Raw genomic sequence first — 19,061 nt, 5'->3', positions numbered from 1 at the left:
GGGCCAGACGCTCCCTGACCCCCAGGTTTGGCAAGAAGGAAGACCCCCCACCCACAGAAGAAGAGCCACGTGGGGGGGGCCTTGAGGCCACGCTACCCCTGCCCCCCAAAAAACTTGTAGGCTCCAGGGTTGTGGGGTGTGGCTAGCCCCCTTTTCCTGAGCAATTCACACAACCAGCACGCTCTCCATGACACGAGGTCCAGGTCAAGAACCTGGGTGCCATTGCAAGTCTGCTGTGACCACTGAGCAAGCCCACCGACGGCTGTTCAGATGTTCTTGGAAAGGGCCAGGCTGCCTTCACGGGGCGGGGGCTGCCTCGAGAATTGGACCTGCAGCAAGAAAGAGGGGGGCCAAGTTAAGGACCTGGAGGAAGTTTGCTGCCCCACCGACGCCCCGGAGAGGAAAGAGAAGGGTACCTGCAGCTGCGCGCTGACCCAGAGGGGATGAGGCCCGAGGGGGGCTGGGCTCTGCTGGTCCTGCTTCTGAAACCTGGAAGGAGGGGAAGGAGCGCTAGGAACCGCGGGACTGAGGAGTGGGGAGGGAACCCCAGGAACCGCAGCAGCTCGGGCATTCCTGGCAGGCAGCCACCCAAACTGAAGACCCCCAACAAAAGAAAGAAAGGTTCTTCCTGACGTTAGCTGGAATCTCCTTGTAAATTGAAGCCATTGCCTCAAGTCCTCTCCTCTGGAGGTCCAGCACCGAGGGCCTTCTGGCGGTTCCCTCCCTGTGAGAAGCCAAGTCACAGGGAACCAGGCAGAGGGCCTTCTCGGTAGTGGCACCCACCCTGTGGAACGCCCTCCCACCAGATGTCAAGGAAATAAACAACTACCTGACTTTTAGAAGACATCTGAAGGCAGCCCTCCTTAGGGAAGCTTTTAATGTTTGACACACTCTTGTATTTTAATATTTTGTTGGAAGCTGCCCAGAGTGGCTGGGGAAACCCAGCGAGATGAGCGGGGCATAATTAATAAATTCTTAATATTTATATGGAGCAGGAGAGAACCAGCTTGCTCCCTCTTCCATGGGGCAGCCCTTCAGATCCTTGAAGAGGGCTCTCCTCTCTCCTCTCAGTCTCCTCTTTCCCAGGCTAAACTCCCCCAGCTCCTTCAACCATTCCTCATCAGGCCGGCTTTCCATCTTGGCTGCCCTGCTCTGCACATGTTCCAGGTTGTCAACATCCTTCTTAAATTGTGATGCCCAGACACAGGGCTCCAGGTAGGGCCTGACCCAAGGCAGAATAAAGCAGTATTATTCCTTCCCTTGATCTGGACACTCCGGTTGATGCAGCTAGGATAGTATTCACCCTTTTTGCTGCTGCGTCACACCATTGGCTCATGATCTACCAAGTCCCCTTGGTTGTTTCCAAGATCGCAACAAACTGTTATCAAATGGCACGAGAATGCAGTTTGATGCTTTCCTAGAAACCTTCCGCCCTGGAAGAATCTCTCGCCTGAGAGGTGGGGTGCACATTACTTGACTAAATATGCCCCCCCGCCACACCCACCTTTGGGCTGCTCCCACCTTCTGCGCTGGTTTCCTCGCAAGACGTGCTGAAGGTGCTGTCGCTGGGGGACGATTCTGCAGCTGCCGGCCTGGGAATCCTGCGTCAAGAGAGAGGGGCAGACCGTGTTGGGGGCAGGCAGTGGGGTGCCCCACTTTTCTAAGAAAAAGTGGGGGTCTTTCAGAGCAAAGGCAGCTGCTGGTCAGAAGGCAAAGTGGCTCTTCTTAGAAAACGGCACCCTGCTTTCCCCCAGAGGGAAATTAAAAACATTTAAAACCGTGAAAAAGAAAACGTTCAATCTAGGACTCTCCTCCCTTGGAGGTTTTTAAGCGGAGCAAATTGAGTGATTTCAATACCGCTTAATATTTTAAAAACATTTCTAAGCAGTCTACAAAAAACAGGAAACTTAAAAGTGTTGCAAAAAACACTAATAAGTTTAATTTTTTTTACAATACTTCAAAGGTTTGGCGGCCGTCTGCCATGAATGTTTCAGCTGCAATTCCTGCAGTGAAGGGGCTGCACCAGAGGACCCTCGCCGTCCTTCCAGCCTTTCAATTATGTGATTTATTAATTGCATTTTTATCCTGCTGCTCTCTCTTATTTTTTAAGACATAAGGATCAGACCCGGGATCAACACACACACACACACAGTGGTCAGCCAAGATGCAGGATCCCAGTGTGACTGACACAGAATAATTCTATTATTATTATTATTATTGTTGTTATTATTATTATTATTATTACTACTACTACTACTACTACTACTACTAATTTTAAGGGCCTGGTCCATAGAGAAGGGCCGGGAAGCTTCAGGGGCCGCCATTGGTTTCCCCACTGAAAATCACAGGTGCTCAGGGCCCAGAGATGGTTGGGGGAAAGCCTGGGGCCCCCCAGGACTCCTTGGATTGGGGCCATGATGAAGGGCGAGGCCAGAATGCCCCCCTCCCTTCTCAAAGCGCCCCAACCCCAAACCTTCCTGGGGCTGGGAATGGCCCCTCCCTCTAAGGCAGGCCTTGAAGCAGCTGCCCCCTTCATCACAAAGAAAGGGGAGAGCAAGGCACCCCAAAACCTTGTGCCAGGCCTGATAACCCCCATTGAAGGCCCCAAGGGGAGCCCCCCTCCTGTTCTCCCAGGGGCCAAATGCCCCCAGGAACTGAGGAATGGAGGTAGACTGCCTCTGGAGCTGGAGGTTCCCCAAGGACATCAGGGCAACGGGGGGCCACCTACTTCCGCCTCCTGGCCTCGCAGGGGCCAGCCAGACGCCTATCATGGGAACCCGCAAGAGCAACTCTCCCCTCGCGTGGCTTCGGCAACTGGGATTCAGAAGCACATCCACCTGCAATTGTGGAGATGGAGCAGACCCACCGATGGCCCATGAATCTGCCTCGTCTCCCTCTTTCACGGCTGCCTCCTGTGGGAGGGAGTTCCGCAGTTCCACTCCGCGCTGTGTGTCAGAGTGGCCCAGGGAGCTTCAAGGCCGAGCGGGGATGGCAGCCCCACTAGAGAGGGACACCCCTTGCCCTCCCTCAGGAAAAGGAGACGGACTCACATGCCAGCCGCTTCCCTGGCCGCCTGCAGCTTCTCTTGGAGGCGCCGGACTCTCCGCTGATACCTGGGGGGAGGGGGGAGAGAGAAGGGGTCGGATTTCAGGGAAGAAAAGCCTCGTGCAAACAGAGTGCAATGTCAACGGGGGTGGGACACGTCCGGAAATTGGGCTCTCTGAATGGCGCCTGGACTATTTTCAATTTGGGCCTAAAAATGTATTCATTTTTGTGTGTGTGTTGGGGGGGGGAGAGGTTCCAAAAAAAGCCTCCCCCCAGCACACATTTTTAGGCACCAGCCAGAAGCTTTCCTCTTCCCCCCCCCCGGCCCTTGGCTAACTAGCACCCTGTGTCTATTGCCTTGCAGTTTCGTTTTGTGTTATTATCTTGTGTTTTAGTCTGTGATCTGCCCAAACACCTGATGACAAAGGGTAGGATATGAATCCTCACCCAAATGTCTTGGCACTCAAACGTTTTGGCTCCTGAAAGCCGCAAACCCAGAAGTGAGTGTTCTGGTTTGCAAATGTTCAAAGGAACCCGGACATCCGGCGGGGCTCCAAACACATTGGAAGGAGTCTGTATGGGAGTATATTGTATTTAAAAACGGGGTACAGTGGTGCCCCGCAAGACGAATACCTCGCAAGACGAAAGGGTTTTCCGTTTTTTGATGCGCTTCGCAAGACGAATTTCCCTATGGGCTTGCTTCGCAAGACGAAAACGTCTTGCGATTTTTTTCGCTCCCCCCCCTTTTTCTAAGCTGCTAAGCCTTTAATAGCCGCTAAACTGCTAATGGCGCTAATCCGCTAATAGGGTTGCTTGCTGCAGCCAATTGGAAGCCGGGCCTTGGTTCCCAAATGTTTTGGAAGTCGAATGGCCTTCCGTTTGGCTTCCGTGGTGCGACTGCTCCTCCACAACCCCCGCCTGAGCATCCTTCCGGACAGAGCCCCTCTGCTCACCGGTCTTGCTGCTCGTTGGCCTGGTTCAGCCGGCCGGCCTCCAGCGCCTTCTCGCGCACCCAGCGCGCCTCCAGCTCCTCCCTTTTCCGCTGCGCCTCCTGCAGGAGTCCCTGCGCCTCAGCCAGCTCCCGGCGCAGCCCCTCGGCCTCCTGGGAAAGCGCCCAGGCCTGGCACTGCGCCTCCTCGTGCCGGCGGGTCAGGGCAGCCAGATCCTGGGCCAGGCGCCTCGTCCTGCGGTGGGGCAGAAAGCACCGGATTCCAGAGCCGGCAGGGACACCCCAGGGTCATCCAGACCAACCCCCGGCAATGCAAGATTTCATTTTCTAACGTTTTGTGGGCCTCCTGGTGAATTTTGCAGCAAAGACAGGGGGAACGGAGGAAGGAAAACTGCCGGGACGCAACGCCGGCAAACCAGATGCACTGAACTTCTTTAAAAGGCCGAGCCCCCCCCTCCCACACCTGGGGGGCCAGAGAGACCAAGACTCCTACTTTGCCCGCTGCTCCTTGTTCTCTGCCTCCGCCTCCCTCAGGATGTCCGTCAAGAGAGCGACACGCTGGCACAACTGCAAAGCAAGCGCAGCACTTCTTTATTTCTCTCCTGAATTGCACCCCGATCAGAGATGCCAGCACTGCAGGGGGTTGGACTAGATGACCCCTGGGGAGCCCCTCCCACTCAAACAATTCCCTAATCCGACGGAGCCACAGGAGCTGGCCCCAATCCAGGCCCTCGCGGAGCCTCCACTCACCTCCTCTCTCTCTTTCCGGAGTTCGATCAGCTCCATCTCCTGCTGCACCCGGATGGAGGCCACTTCCTGGGGGGGCCTGGAAAAAGCCAGAAGAGGGGGACTAGGCAGAATTAGATAAACTAACAGGAAGGATTCGAAACCTGCGGGATCAGAGATTCTCAGAGGACTGGAGTAAATTATATGAACTATTTGAAAAGTAATTGCGATGAACAGATTGCGCTAGTAGTTTTGTAAAGTGGATTATTTGACATATTACAATAAAGACTATGAAAAGAGTTATTAGTTAAGGATAACTCAATGCAATATATGAATTAAGAAATGCAGAATAAGTGATAAAGAATGGAAAATCATCAGAGGTGTTAACGGAAGTCTAAAAAATTGTATAAGATGAAAAGATATGTTGTATGACTGTTGGAATCGATATGTTAAGAAATCAATAAAAATGTATAAAAAAAGAAGGAAAAAGCCAGAAGAGGACTGCCCCCCCCATTCAGCAAACGCCCATCCTTCCCCCCCCCCACACCAGCCCCCCACCCTGTGCACTCACCGGCAGGACCCCACTGGCACTGGCCACTGCCCCTCCTCCTCCGCTGCTGCCAGCAGGGTCTGCAGAGCATCCAGGCGGCCATACAGCTTTTCATCTGGAAGAGCAAGAAGGAGCGTCTCAGGAGGGGCTGGGAAGGAAGGGAGTCTCTGGGGAAGGGGGCTTTTAGAAAGGGCAGCCCCACCCTAGGCCTCCACTGCCTCGCTTGCCTCTCCAAAGGCTGGGGAGAGAAAGCAACTTCTTCATCCAGCAGGCCGTTAACCTGCGGAACTCCCTCCCACAGGAGGTAGCAAATGGCCACCAACTTGAACAGCTTTAAAAGAGAATTGGGCAGTTTCACAGCGGAGGACAGGCCGATCAGTGAGGATGAAGGCCCTTTGCTGGAAATGGTGGGGAGAGCTACACTTGGGCTCGTATCCTGCCAGGTGGCTTCCCATCAGAGGCGTCTGGCTGGCTGCTGTGAGATCAGGACGCTGGGCTGGGGCCCCCGCTTTGGCCCCTCCAGCAGGTGGTACTGATGCTCAAGGCAATGGTTGCCAGCAGAAGGGGCCCCAGGGGTCATCCAGCCCAACCCGCTGCGGTGCAGGGATCACAGCAAAGGAAACAGGCAAGCCAGCGGGTGCTGGGGTTCAGCCTCCACCCACTTGGTGGCTGCTGGGAGTTGGAGTCCCGCAACCTCTGGGAGGCGCCAGGGAGGCGAGGGCTGCTGCACCAGGCAGAGAGCCAAGAAGATCCTATTCTGACTCCAGGGCAGGGAAGCGGCCCTCCAGCCCTTTCTCCCTGGCCCTTGAAACTCCTGCCAGGCTTCACGCCTCTCTGCCCCTGCTTTATAGCCTCCCAGTTTCTCTCTAACCAGAAAACATCTTCAGACTCCGAAAGGTGTGGGCCCAGGGGGTGGCAGCCGCGAAAAAGGCCAATCCCCACACCAGGGATCCTTGGCATAATTAGGGACGTTATGCAAATCAATGATGTGTCTGTATTTGGAATAACTCTGTGCAGTTCTGGTTACCTCACCTGAAAAAGGATATTGCCAAGTTGGAAAAGGGCCACCAAAGTTACTCTTATGATTTATTAGCGTTCTACGCTGCCCTTCATGTGAGGGTCAGGGGGGTTGAAAGTGACCAGGGGGGGGGGGCTTATTTGTCGAGAGAAAAGGTGAGGCAGAGGCAGCATGGTGGAAGCTGACAAAACTATTACTGTCGTGGGGAAAGTGGAGAGAGGAAAGCTTTTCTCCCCCTTTGGTCATGGCAGAACTGGGGGGCAGCCAGTGAGGCTGAAGGGCGGGAGATGCCCTCTCCTGCAGCGCCTAAAAGGGCACTGCCAGAAGAGGTGGCGATGGCTGGAGATGGATTATCCAGAATGCGGCAGCCAGACTGGGGACTGGGAGCGGCCGCCGGGACCACATAACCTGAGAGATCTGCATTGGCTCCCAGGACGTTTCCGAGCACAATTCAAAGGAGGCAGAGGGCCTTCTCGGTGGTGGCGCCCGCCCTGTGGAACAGCCTCCCACCAGGTGGGAAGGAAATAAGTCGCTCTCCTCTCTTTAAAAACACCTGAAGGCAGTTTTTAATATTTAATGCTGTCTTGTTTTTAACACTCGATTGGGAGCTGCCCAGAGTGGCTGGGCGGGGTATAAATAATAATAATAATAATGATAATAAATGGAGGAGAGGGCTGGGCGGAGCTCCCAGCTGGCCTGGTGGCCCCCGGAAGGCTGCCCGGAGGGGAATGTGGCCCCCGCCCGCTGCCCCCCCCCGAAGCCAGCCCGGTGGCGGGGAGTTCCCCGGGCCCCCTCACGTCGCTCCAGCAGCAGCCGCAGGCCCCGCGCGCGCCGCTCCCGCCGCTGCAGCTCCGCGCGCACGTGCCGCCGCCAGCCCGCGCCCGGCATGGCCCCGCCCCCTCGCCAAGAGGACGCCGGGAGACGGAAGAGAGGGCTGCGCGGATCACGTGCCGCCAAGAGAGCGCCGCGCACGCCGGGAGACGTAGTTCTGGGTTGCCGGGCGCATGCGCGGAGGCGAGGGCGGGAGCGCGATGGCGGCGGGCTCCTCCTCGGCGGCGGCGGCGGCGGCGGCGGGGGGCTCCGCGTCGGGCTCGGGCGCCTACGGGCTGGGCTTGGCCAACGAGCGGCTGCGGCTGCTGGAGGAGCTGGAGCGAGAGATCGGCGCCGCCATGCAGAGCGCGGGTGGGCGGGGCCGGGGAAAGAGGGGCGGGGCTTCAGCTTCCCTCTAGGACGCGGGTGGGCGGGGCCACGAGGGGCGGGTCCTTCGGGGAGCGGGCGGGGCCAGGCGGGCCCATGGGCGGAGCTCCCCCGTGTCCTGAGGGTGCCCCCTGCTTGCCCCGCCCACCCCTGACATCCCCCCCTTCTCTTCTCTCCCCCCCCCCCGCAGGGACGGTGATCCTGGAGCTGTCGAAGGAGAAGCCCAACTGGAGCCTGCTGGAGCGCCAGACCTCCCAGTTCATGGGCTCCGTCCAGAAGGTGGAGTCGGAGCTCTCCGCCCAGATCCGCTACCTGACGCAGGTGGGTGGGTGGGCGGGGCTGGCGCGGGGGGGGGCGCCTGTCAGGGAGCCCAGCCTCATCCAGCACCCCAGGAGCCCCAGGAACAAGAATGGGAGGCGGAGGCAAGATGTCTAAATGGAGGGTCCAGCCGTCCGCCTGCCCGGCTGGGGAAAAGCCCCCCGTTTCTGGAAGGGGCAGATCATGGCCGCCTGCCCCATCGGGAGAGGGATGATGCTCAGAGCTCTGTCACACGCAGGACTTGCTTGAGGCGCCTGGGCTGGCGGCTGGCGTGGCTCTAAAAGGGGAGGAAGGCAATTCATGGGGGTGCCGGCCATGCTCTGCTTCCACAGCCAGAGGCAGCAGTCGTGCTTCTGGGTACCAGTGGCTGGGAACTCACCGCAGGAGGGAACTGCTGCTCTTGGGCTCGGATCCTGACCTTGTGGGCCAGTGTGAGAACCTGAGACTGGGCTGGAAGGTCCCCCTTTGCTCTCCTCCAGGGGCAGCGGCTGCAAGACTATTCTGATGATCTAAAACTGACTTGCAAAACTAAGCCAGACCCCGTTTCAGATGATATGGGGGACGGCATGTTGAGATTCCTGCATTGCAGGGGGCTGGACTAGATGGCCCTTGAGGTCCCTTCTCGCTCTACGATTCTTCGTAAAGGAGACATTGTGCACAGTTTGAGGGAAGGGGAGGGAAACAGGTGGCAGGGGACCAAATGCTACCTTCAACCTGAGTTCAGTCACCACAAGGGAATGTCTGTTGGCCTGAGGTTGGACTAGATGACCCTCAGGGTCCCTCCCGGTGCTGTGATTCTTTTCTTGTATTATCTCAATGGTTTTGTCTGACTTTCGCTTGCTCTTCCAACACACACAGTGGAAACGGAAATGGGGTTCACTCTGGACTAAGGCAGAGGCTTTTCCACTGGGCTTCCCAGAAATCTCCACGCAGTCTGGACAGTAGCAAAAAGTGCCTGGCTAATTTTGAATCCTGGCTGCAGCCGGGGCAAGGAAGCCGCCTGGTTGTGCTGCTGCTGCAGCTCCACCCTGGCGTTCCTTCTCTCTGCGCTCCCCAAAGCGGCCATTCCTCCCCTGGTCACTGCTAGGGATGCGCAACCTGCCTGTCTCCAGGCACGGCCGTCGTCTGCAAGGGATTCCCACACGGCTGGTGTGGCCAGCTGTCGTGCCACGTTTGCAGACGTCTTTGTAGCGCAGAGTTGCTCTGTCGATGGGCCTCGTGCCAGCTCCCCAGGGGGGGATTTGAACCCGCGCCTCCCACTTCCTAGTCCGACACGCTGCCCATTACGCCGCAGTGGCAAGGGGGCAGGTCCTTTCTCTGAGCCGCCGGCTGCCCTCTCACCTGGCCTGCTTTCCTCTTCCCTCCAGGTGGCCACAGGGCAGCCCCACGAAGGCTCCAGCTACTCGGCCCGCAAGGACTGCCAGATGGCCCTCAAGAGGATCGACTACGCCCGGGTCAAGCTGGGAGAAGTCTCCCGGACCTGCGAGCAGATGCTGGAGCAGTGAGGCCGAGGGGAGGCCTCTCTTGGGTGGCCCCTCCTGGCCGCCAGCACTCGCCAGGCTGCTCTTTGTGGACAAAGGGCTCTGAGCCGCCTGCCTGCGGAGCAGACTGGAGCAGCCCTGCGGGGCAGAAGAGGAGCACCAACGTCTTGGTCGCCTTTTCCATAGCTTTACTTCCTCCTCTTTGGCTTCTTTCCTGGAACAAACTTGTGACATTTCCACAATTTGTTTTTACAAAATGTTTGTTAATTTTTCGACAGATTCACGGTATGCACATTTCCATTAAATGAGATCGGCCAGAAGGGCACCCGGTGTGGGCTCAGTTCAGTGTTGGCGTGCCGCATGCAGCCTCTGGACTCTCCTCCCTTGGGAGGCTTGTAAGCAGGGGTTGGGTGGCCGTCTGCCTGGGTTTCTTTCGTTGTGATTCCTGCGTTGCAGAGGGTTGGTTTGGATGACCCTTGGGGTCCCTTCCGACTCTCCAATTCTCTGATTCTCCACTCCTGTCTTTCAGGCCAGACACTGATCCAACTCCAAAGGCCTTCTGGTACTTCTCCCACTGTAATGAAGACTTGGGGAGGGCTTAGAGACCGGAAGACCTGGAGAAAAAATGGGGAGGGAAACCAGGTTTTCCCCGTTTTTATCCAAAGCTGTTTTTCCCCAGGAAAATTGGGGGGAAGTGTGTGGAATATTCAAACTATACCTCTAGGAGGGCAAGACCCCAAGAATAATGGAGTCATAGCAGAGTTGGAAGGGACCCCAAGGATCAACTAGACCAGGAACTTCCCCTGGTTTTTCCAGGCCATCAGCACCACCTCAACGGATGGCTTTGATGGGAGACTTGAGGCAGGAATTGATCCGCCCTCAGGAGAACAGAAAGGTTCACTGAGCAAGCGTAGATAAGTCTGGCCAGGAGCCAGGGCTGGACTCCACCCTAGTCCAGACTGAGCTTTCTTTCAGGAAAGGAGAAGGAAGCCTCCAGCCCTCCTAGGAGGAAAGTGACCATACAAAATGTGCAGGCAACTGGAGGGGTTTATGTGCAATGTGCCAGCCTGGTTGCAGCCCAGGAAGGAAGTCAGAATGGTGATTGACAAGCGAGTCGTTTCTTCCAGGTGTAATTCAGACAAGAGGCTATAGGGAAGACATGCAACCACTTCAATGTCCAGAGGATCCTTAGAGACTGAACAGAAAGCCCTGCTGTGATGGACAGCTGAGCCCGGGCCGAGTCTGGAGCTGCAGTCCCTCAGAAACGCCACCAGGGGGCTGGAACCTCTCTCTCTGATTGGCTCCCCAGAGAGGCGGGGGCGGAGGAGGAGGAGTTTGTTTTTTGTTTTTTTTTAAATAGTTTTTATTACATTTTTTCAGACACAGACAGAAGACAGAAGAAGAAAAAAAGAAAGAAAAATGTAAAAGAAAATAAAAAAGATCATAACCCTTCAACAGCTTATTTCAACTTTCCATCGAACTTCCCCACATCTCCCGCACAATGCATTCTTAATAATAAATTTATCAGCAAATTGTAACCTTGTTTCATGTGTTTCTTTGGTACTTTCAATTGCAATTTAAGTTTAAATCCCTTATTGTCCATTTACTCTAAAAACAAAATGTATTATCCTTTTTAACATTTAAACTTTGATCCCTTCAATATTGTTATCCAATTTCATAAATATTGCACTCTCATTGCTGGAGCTAGCATTTCAAATTATGCGTCATTTTATAGTTCATATAACTTATAAAGTTTTTGCAAATAATTCTTAAATTTTTTCCAGTCCTCCTCCATTGCTTCTTCTCCCAGGTCTTTTTGGTTTAGATCTCAACCTTTTCTCTCCATCTCTTATCTTCTCTAATATTTTATCCTTTTTCCCATTCCAGAGTTTTTTCTTAATTGTGTTTTGTGGTATCAGAAACCCCCTCATTACAGCTTTACTGGCGTCCCAGATTGTTCTTTTTTCCACTGAAGTGTTCAAGTTGATTTCAAAATAGTCCTTTAAAGTTTTTTGGGCCTTCTTTACGATCTCTTGATCTCTAAAGAGGGTGTCATTCATTTTCCATCTGAAGGAACCGGCTGGAGTAAGTCTCAATTCCATTTTCAGGGCGTTGTGGTCGGAGCAAGTCTTTGGGCAGATTTCCACTCTTGTAGTCTTCGGTGCCAGCCCTCTAGTTGTCCAAATTTGGTTGATTCTCGTCCATGATGAGTGGGCCTCAGAAAAGAAAGTTCCCTCTCTACCTAGGGGGTTCCTTGTCCGCCAAATGTCAATCAAGTCCATATTGTCTGTCAGTTCAAAAAAGGTTTTCGGTAGTCTGCCGTCCTTAGTTATTTGGTTTTGTGACTTATCCATCAGAGTGGAGACCACCCCATTCATGTCTCCCATCATAATGATGTTCGAATAGTCCAGATAGTCCAGTAGTGTCTCATGTAGCTTCTTGTAAAATTCTGCTTTCCCCTCATTTGGGGCATAAATTCCTAATAGAAGTGTGACTGGCCCAAGGTCACCCAGCAGCTGCAGGTGGAGGAGCGGAGACGCGAACCCGGCTCACCAGATTACATGACTACCGCTCTTAACCACTACACCAGACTGGCTCCCTTTGGGCGGGAAGATGAGAGGCGCCTTTTCGGAGGGAGTTTTGAGGCTGGAGCTGAGGCGGGAGGAAGGAATAATAATAATAAATAATAATAATAATAATAATAATAATAATAACATGATGATGATGATGACGACTGAGAGGCTGTGTCTGAGGGAGCAGTGGAGAAGCGGCTCTGGTCTGGGTGGAAGATCCTCCCTGAGGAGAATCTCGGGGGCCAGAAGGAGGAGAGGGGAAGAGGGGCTGAGCCTGAGGGAGAAGTGGCTCTGGCCTGAGGAGAATCTCGGGGGCCAGAAGAAGGAGAGGGGAAGAGGGGCTGAGTCGGGGGGAGAAGTGGCTCTGGCCTGAGGAGAATCTCGGGGGCCAGAAGAAGGAGAGGGGAAGAGGGGCTGAGTCTGAGGGAGAAGTGGCTCTGGCCTGAGGAGAATCTCGGGGGCCAGAAGAAGGAGAGGGGAAGAGGGGCTGAGTCTGAGGGAGAAGTGGCTCTGGCCTGAGGAGAATCTCGGGGGCCAGAAGAAGGAGAGGGGAAGAGGGGCTGAGTCTGAGGGAGAAGGGGCTCTGGCCTGAGGAGAATCTCGGGGGCCAGAAGGAGGAGAGGGGAAGAGGGGCTGAGTCTGAGGGAGACGTGGCTCTGGCCTGAGGAGAATCTCGGGGGCCAGAAGAAGGAGAGGGGAAGAGGGGCTGAGTCGGGGGGAGAAGTGGCTCTGGCCTGAGGAGAATCTCGGGGGCCAGAAGAAGGAGAGGGGTAGAGGGGCTGAGTCTGAGGGAGAAGTGGCTCTGGCCTGAGGAGAATCTCGGGGGGCCAGAAGAAGGAGAGGGGAAGAGGGGCTGAGTGGGGGGGAGAAGTGGCTCTGGCCTGAGGAGAATCTCGGGGGCCAGAAGGAGGAGAGGGGAAGAGGGGCTGAGTGGGGGGGAGAAGTGGCTCTGGCCTGAGGAGAATCTCGGGGGCCAGAAGGAGGAGAGGGGAAGAGGGGCTGAGTGGGGGGGAGAAGTGGCTCTGGCCTGAGGAGAATCTCGGGGGCCAGAAGAAGGAGAGGGAAGAGGGGCTGAGTCTGAGGGAGAAGTGGCTCTGGCCTGAGGAGAATCTCGGGGGCCAGAAGAAGGAGAGGGGAAGAGGGGCTGAGTCTGAGGGAGAAGTGGCTCTGGCCTGAGGAGAATCTCGGGGGCCAGAAGAAGGAGAGGGGAAGAGGGGCTGAGTCTGAGGGAGAAGTGGCTCTGGCCTGAGGAGAATCTCGGGGGCCAGAAGAAGGAGAGGGGAAGAGGGGCTGAGTCTGAGGGAGAAGTGGCTCTGGCCTGAGGAGAATCTCGGGGGCCAGAAGAAGGAGAGGGGAAGAGGGGCTGAGTCTGAGGGAGAAGTGGCTCTGGCCTGAGGAGAATCTCGGGGGCCAGAAGGAGGAGAGGGGTAGAGGGGCTGAGTCTGAGGGAGAAGTGGCTCTGGCCTGAGGAAAATCTCGGGGGCCAGAAGAAGGAGAGGGGAAGAGGGGCTGAGTCTGAGGGAGAAGGGGCTCTGGCCTGAGGAGAATTTCGGGGGCCAGAAGAAGGAGAGGGAAGAGGGGCTGAGTCTGAGGGAGAAGTGGCTCTGGCCTGAGGAGAATCTCGGGGGCCAGAAGAAGGAGAGGGGAAGAGGGGCTGAGTCTGAGGGAGAAGTGGCTCTGGCCTGAGGAGAATCTCGGGGGCCAGAAGAAGGAGAGGGGAAGAGGGGCTGAGTCTGAGGGAGAAGTGGCTCTGGCCTGAGGAGAATCTCGGGGGCCAGAAGGAGGAGAGGGGTAGAGGGGCTGAGTCTGAGGGAGAAGTGGCTCTGGCCTGAGGAAAATCTCGGGGGCCAGAAGAAGGAGAGGGGAAGAGGGGCTGAGTCTGAGGGAGAAGGGGCTCTGGCCTGAGGAGAATCTCGGGGGCCAGAAGGAGGAGAGGGGAAGAGGGGCTGAGTCTGAGGGAGAAGTGGCTCTGGCCTGAGGAGAATTTCGGGGGCCAGAAGGAGGAGAGGGGAAGAGGGGCTGAGTCGGGGGGGAGAAGTGGCTCTGGCCTGAGGAGAATCTCGGGGGCCAGAAGAAGGAGAGGGGAAGAGGGGCTGAGTCTGAGGGAGAAGTGGCTCTGGCCTGAGGAGAATCTCGGGGGCCAGAAGAAGGAGAGGGGAAGAGGGGCTGAGTGGGGGGGAGAAGTGGCTCTGGCCTGAGGAGAATCTCGGGGGCCAGAAGAAGGAGAGGGGAAGAGGGGCTGAGTCGGGGGGAGAAGTGGCTCTGGCCTGAGGAGAATCTCGGGGGCCAGAAGAAGGAGAGGGGAAGAGGGGCTGAGCCTGAGGGAGAAGGGGAAGAGGGGCTGAGGAGAATCTCGGGGGCCAGAAGAAGGAGAGGGGAAGAGGGGCTGAGCCTGAGGGAGAAGGGGAAGAGGGGCTGAGGAGAATCTCGGGGGCCAGAAGAAGGAGAGGGGAAGAGGGGCTGAGCCTGAGGGAGAAGGGGAAGAGGGGCTGAGGAGAATCTCGGGGGCCAGAAGAAGGAGAGGGGAAGAGGGGCTGAGTCTGAGGGAGAAGTGGCTCTGGCCTGAGGAGAATCTCGGGGGCCAGAAGAAGGAGAGGGGAAGAGGGGCTGAGTCGGGGGGAGAAGTGGCTCTGGCCTGAGGAGAATCTCGGGGGCCAGAAGGAGGAGAGGGGAAGAGGGGCTGAGTCGGGGGGAGAAGTGGCTCTGGCCTGAGGAGAATCTCGGGGGCCAGAAGAAGGAGAGGGGAAGAGGGGCTGAGCCTGAGGGAGAAGTGGCTCTGGCCTGAGGAGAATCTCGGGGGCCAGAAGGAGGAGAGGGGAAGAGGGGCTGAGTGGGGGGGAGAAGTGGCTCTGGCCTGAGGAGAATCTCGGGGGCCAGAAGAAGGAGAGGGGAAGAGGGGCTGAGCCTGAGGGAGAAGGGGCTCTGGCCTGAGGAGAATCTCGGGGGCCAGAAGGAGGAGAGGGGAAGAGGGGCTGAGTCGGGGGGGAGAAGTGGCTCTGGCCTGAGGAGAATCTCGGGGGCCAGAAGGAGGAGAGGGGAAGAGGGGCTGAGTCGGGGGGAGAAGTGGCTCTGGCCTGAGGAGAATCTGGGGGCCAGAAGAAGAAGAGGGGAAGAGGGGCTGAGTCTGAGGGAGAAGTGGCTCTGGCCTGAGGAGAATCTCGGGGGCCAGAAGGAGGAGAGGGGAAGAGGGGCTGAGTCTGAGGGAGAAGTGGCTCTGGCCTGAGGAGAATTTCGGGGGCCAGAAGGAGGAGAGGGGAAGAGGGGCTGAGTCGGGGGGAGAAGTGGCTCTGGCCTGAGGAGAATCTCGGGGGCCAGAAGAAGGAGAGGGGAAGAGGGGCTGAGTCGGGGGGAGAAGTGGCTCTGGCCTGAGGAGAATCTCGGGGGCCAGAAGGAGGAGAGGGGAAGAGGGGCTGAGTCGGGGGGAGAAGTGGCTCTGGCCTGAGGAGAATCTCGGGGGCCAGAAGAAGGAGAGGGGAAGAGGGGCTGAGTCTGAGGGAGAAGTGGCTCTGGCCTGAGGAGAATCTCGGGGGCCAGAAGGAGGAGAGGGGAAGAGGGGCTGAGTCTGAGGGAGAAGTGGCTCTGGCCTGAGGAGAATCTCGGGGGCCAGAAGGAGGAGAGGGGAAGAGGGGCTGAGTCGGGGGGAGAAGTGGCTCTGGCCTGAGGAGAATCTCGGGGGCCAGAAGAAGGAGAGGGGAAGAGGGGCTGAGTCGGGGGGAGAAGTGGCTCTGGCCTGAGGAGAATCTCGGGGGCCAGAAGGAGGAGAGGGGAAGAGGGGCTGAGTCGGGGGGGAGAAGTGGCTCTGGCCTGAGGAGAATCTCGGGGGCCAGAAGGAGGAGAGGGGAAGAGGGGCTGAGTCGGGGGGAGAAGTGGCTCTGGCCTGAGGAGAATCTCGGGGGCCAGAAGGAGGAGAGGGGAAGAGGGGCTGAGCCTGAGGGAGAAGGGGCTCTGGCCTGAGGAGAATCTCGGGGGCCAGAAGGAGGAGAGGGGAAGAGGGGCTGAGTCGGGGGGAGAAGTGGCTCTGGCCTGAGGAGAATCTCGGGGGCCAGAAGGAGGAGAGGGGAAGAGGGGCTGAGTCGGGGGGGAGAAGTGGCTCTGGCCTAAGGAGAATCTCGGGGGCCAGAAGGAGGAGAGGGGAAGAGGGGCTGAGTCTGAGGGAGAAGTGGCTCTGGCCTGAGGAGAATCTCGGGGGCCAGAAGGAGGAGAGGGGAAGAGGGGCTGAGTCTGAGGGAGAAGTGGCTCTGGCCTGAGGAGAATCTCGGGGGCCAGAAGGAGGAGAGGGGAAGAGGGGCTGAGTCTGAGGGAGAAGGGGAAGAGGGGCTGAGTCTGAGGGAGAAGCGGCTCTGGCCTGAGGAGAATCTCGGGGGCCAGAAGGAGGAGAGGGGAAGAGGGGCTGAGTCTGAGGGAGAAGTGGCTCTGGCCTGAGGAGAATCTCGGGGGCCAGAAGGAGGAGAGGGGAAGAGGGGCTGAGTCTGAGGGAGAAGTGGCTCTGGCCTGAGGAGAATCTCGGGGGCCAGAAGGAGGAGAGGGGAAGAGGGGCTGAGTCTGAGGGAGAAGTGGCTCTGGCCTGAGGAGAATCTCGGGGGCCAGAAGGAGGAGAGGGGAAGAGGGGCTGAGTCTGAGGGAGAAGTGGCTCTGGCCTGAGGAGAATCTCGGGGGCCAGAAGGAGGAGAGGGGAAGAGGGGCTGAGTCGGGGGGAGAAGTGGCTCTGGCCTGAGGAGAATCTCGGGGGCCAGAAGAAGGAGAGGGGAAGAGGGGCTGAGCCTGAGGGAGAAGGGGCTCTGGCCTGAGGAGAATCTCGGGGGCCAGAAGGAGGAGAGGGGAAGAGGGGCTGAGTCGGGGGGAGAAGTGGCTCTGGCCTGAGGAGAATCTCGGGGGCCAGAAGGAGGAGAGGGGAAGAGGGGCTGAGTCGGGGGGGAGAAGTGGCTCTGGCCTGAGGAGAATCTCGGGGGCCAGAAGGAGGAGAGGGGAAGAGGGGCTGAGTCGGGGGGAGAAGTGGCTCTGGCCTGAGGAGAATCTCGGGGGCCAGAAGGAGGAGAGGGGAAGAGGGGCTGAGCCTGAGGGAGAAGGGGCTCTGGCCTGAGGAGAATCTCGGGGGCCAGAAGGAGGAGAGGGGAAGAGGGGCTGAGTCGGGGGGAGAAGTGGCTCTGGCCTGAGGAGAATCTCGGGGGCCAGAAGGAGGAGAGGGGAAGAGGGGCTGAGTCGGGGGGGAGAAGTGGCTCTGGCCTGAGGAGAATCTCGGGGGCCAGAAGGAGGAGAGGGGAAGAGGGGCTGAGTCTGAGGGAGAAGTGGCTCTGGCCTGAGGAGAATCTCGGGGGCCAGAAGGAGGAGAGGGGAAGAGGGGCTGAGTCTGAGGGAGAAGTGGCTCTGGCCTGAGGAGAATCTCGGGGGCCAGAAGGAGGAGAGGGGAAGAGGGGCTGAGTCTGAGGGAGAAGGGGAAGAGGGGCTGAGTCTGAGGGAGAAGCGGCTCTGGCCTGAGGAGAATCTCGGGGGCCAGAAGGAGGAGAGGGGAAGAGGGGCTGAGTCTGAGGGAGAAGTGGCTCTGGCCTGAGGAGAATCTCGGGGGCCAGAAGGAGGAGAGGGGAAGAGGGGCTGAGTCTGAGGGAGAAGTGGCTCTGGCCTGAGGAGAATCTCGGGGGCCAGAAGGAGGAGAGGGGAAGAGGGGCTGAGTCTGAGGGAGAAGTGGCTCTGGCCTGAGGAGAATCTCGGGGGCCAGAAGGAGGAGAGGGGAAGAGGGGCTGAGTCTGAGGGAGAAGTGGCTCTGGCCTGAGGAGAATCTCGGGGGCCAGAAGGAGGAGAGGGGAAGAGGGGCTGAGTCTGAGGGAGAAGTGGCTCTGGCCTGAGGAGAATCTCGGGGGCCAGAAGGAGGAGAGGGGAAGAGGGGCTGAGTCTGAGGGAGAAGTGGCTCTGGCCTGAGGAGAATCTCGGGGGCCAGAAGGAGGAGAGGGGAAGAGGGGCTGAGTCTGAGGGAGAAGTGGCTCTGGCCTGAGGAGAATCTCGGGGGCCAGAAGAAGGAGAGGGGAAGAGGGGCTGAGTCTGAGGGAGAAGTGGCTCTGGCCTGAGGAGAATCTCGGGGGCCAGAAGGAGGAGAGGGGAAGAGGGGCTGAGTCTGAGGGAGAAGTGGCTCTGGCCTGAGGAGAATCTCGGGGGCCAGAAGGAGGAGAGGGGAAGAGGGGCTGAGTCTGAGGGAGAAGTGGCTCTGGCCTGAGGAGAATCTCGGGGGCCAGAAGGAGGAGAGGGGAAGAGGGGCTGAGTCGGGGGGAGAAGGGGCTCTGGCCTGAGGAGAATCTCGGGGGCCAGAAGAAGGAGAGGGGAAGAGGGGCTGAGCCTGAGGGAGAAGGGGAAGAGGGGCTGAGGAGAATCTCGGGGGCCAGAAGGAGGAGAGGGGAAGAGGGGCTGAGTCTGAGGGAGAAGTGGCTCTGGCCTGAGGAGAATCTCGGGGGCCAGAAGAAGGAGAGGGGAAGAGGGGCTGAGTCGGGGGGAGAAGTGGCTCTGGCCTGAGGAGAATCTCGGGGGCCAGAAGAAGGAGAGGGGAAGAGGGGCTGAGTCTGAGGGAGAAGTGGCTCTGGCCTGAGGAGAATCTCGGGGGCCAGAAGGAGGAGAGGGGAAGAGGGGCTGAGTCTGAGGGAGAAGTGGCTCTGGCCTGAGGAGAATCTCGGGGGCCAGAAGGAGGAGAGGGGAAGAGGGGCTGAGTCTGAGGGAGAAGTGGCTCTGGCCTGAGGAGAATCTCGGGGGCCAGAAGGAGGAGAGGGGAAGAGGGGCTGAGTCTGAGGGAGAAGTGGCTCTGGCCTGAGGAGAATCTCGGGGGCCAGAAGGAGGAGAGGGGAAGAGGGGCTGAGTCTGAGGGAGAAGTGGCTCTGGCCTGAGGAGAATCTCGGGGGCCAGAAGAAGGAGAGGGGAAGAGGGGCTGAGTCTGAGGGAGAAGTGGCTCTGGCCTGAGGAGAATCTCGGGGGCCAGAAGAAGGAGAGGGGAAGAGGGGCTGAGTCTGAGGGAGAAGTGGCTCTGGCCTGAGGAGAATCTCGGGGGCCAGAAGGAGGAGAGGGGAAGAGGGGCTGAGTCTGAGGGAGAAGTGGCTCTGGCCTGAGGAGAATTTCGGGGGCCAGAAGAAGGAGAGGGGAAGAGGGGCTGAGTCTGAGGGAGAAGTGGCTCTGGCCTGAGGAGAATTTCGGGGGCCAGAAGGAGGAGAGGGGAAGAGGGGCTGAGTCT

The 19,061-nt window shown here is 58.0% G+C and overlaps 2 protein-coding genes across 6 annotated transcripts; one reads left to right on the top strand and one right to left on the bottom strand.

Moving 5' to 3' along the window:
* Positions 1-71: 71 nt before the first annotated feature.
* Positions 72-7,178, bottom strand: LOC309518057 (autophagy-related protein 16-1-like). 5 transcript variants are annotated; one of them, XM_082197861.1, is made up of 9 exons: positions 7,086-7,178; positions 5,292-5,385; positions 4,745-4,820; positions 4,488-4,561; positions 3,999-4,229; positions 3,051-3,113; positions 1,505-1,660; positions 417-489; positions 72-329 (listed from the first exon to the last, which is right to left on the bottom strand). In XM_082197861.1, exons 1-9 carry the CDS (start codon positions 7,174-7,176, stop codon positions 267-269), a joined length of 921 nt encoding a protein of 306 aa, XP_082053987.1. In that variant the 5' UTR covers positions 7,177-7,178; the 3' UTR covers positions 72-266. The 5 variants fall into 5 exon arrangements, with proteins under 5 accessions (XP_082053987.1, XP_082053990.1, XP_082053988.1 ...); XM_082197864.1 differs by having other exon boundaries at positions 1,505-1,601; XM_082197862.1 differs by lacking the exon at positions 7,086-7,178 and adding an exon at positions 6,303-6,598 and having other exon boundaries at positions 4,745-4,884.
* A 134-nt stretch (positions 7,179-7,312) lies between these two features.
* On the top strand, positions 7,313-9,535 carry MED11 (mediator complex subunit 11). The gene is made up of 3 exons (XM_082196282.1): positions 7,313-7,470; positions 7,676-7,806; positions 9,171-9,535. The coding sequence occupies exons 1-3, from the start codon at positions 7,320-7,322 to the stop codon at positions 9,306-9,308; spliced, it is 420 nt and encodes a 139-aa protein (XP_082052408.1). The 5' UTR covers positions 7,313-7,319; the 3' UTR covers positions 9,309-9,535.
* Positions 9,536-19,061: the final 9,526 nt, after the last annotated feature.

This window comes from Podarcis vaucheri (assembly GCF_965113315.1).
Source record: "Podarcis vaucheri genome assembly, chromosome: 13".
NCBI classification, from domain to species: domain Eukaryota; kingdom Metazoa; phylum Chordata; class Lepidosauria; order Squamata; family Lacertidae; genus Podarcis; species Podarcis vaucheri.
The sequence above is the reverse complement of the archived record's forward strand: the minus strand, read 5'-3'. Positions and strand labels throughout refer to the sequence as shown.

Bases quoted from the DNA above. Each gene is read 5' to 3' on its own strand.
- MED11 (XM_082196282.1), top strand. From the start codon at position 7,320: ATGGCGGCGGGCTCCTCCTCGGCGGCGGCGGCGGCGGCGGCGGGGGGC. The intron at 7,471-7,675 runs GTGGGCGGGGCC...CCCCCCCCGCAG, and splicing joins CGCCGCCATGCAGAGCGCGG to GGACGGTGATCCTGGAGCTG. The intron at 7,807-9,170 runs GTGGGTGGGTGG...TCTTCCCTCCAG, and splicing joins AGATCCGCTACCTGACGCAG to GTGGCCACAGGGCAGCCCCA.
- LOC309518057 (XM_082197861.1), bottom strand. From the start codon at position 7,176: ATGCCGGGCGCGGGCTGGCGGCGGCACGTGCGCGCGGAGCTGCAGCGG. The intron at 4,821-5,291 runs GTGAGTGCACAG...GGCTTTTTCCAG, and splicing joins GTGCCAGTGGGGTCCTGCCG to GCCCCCCCAGGAAGTGGCCT. The intron at 330-416 runs GTACCCTTCTCT...TTCTTGCTGCAG, and splicing joins GGGTCAGCGCGCAGCTGCAG to GTCCAATTCTCGAGGCAGCC.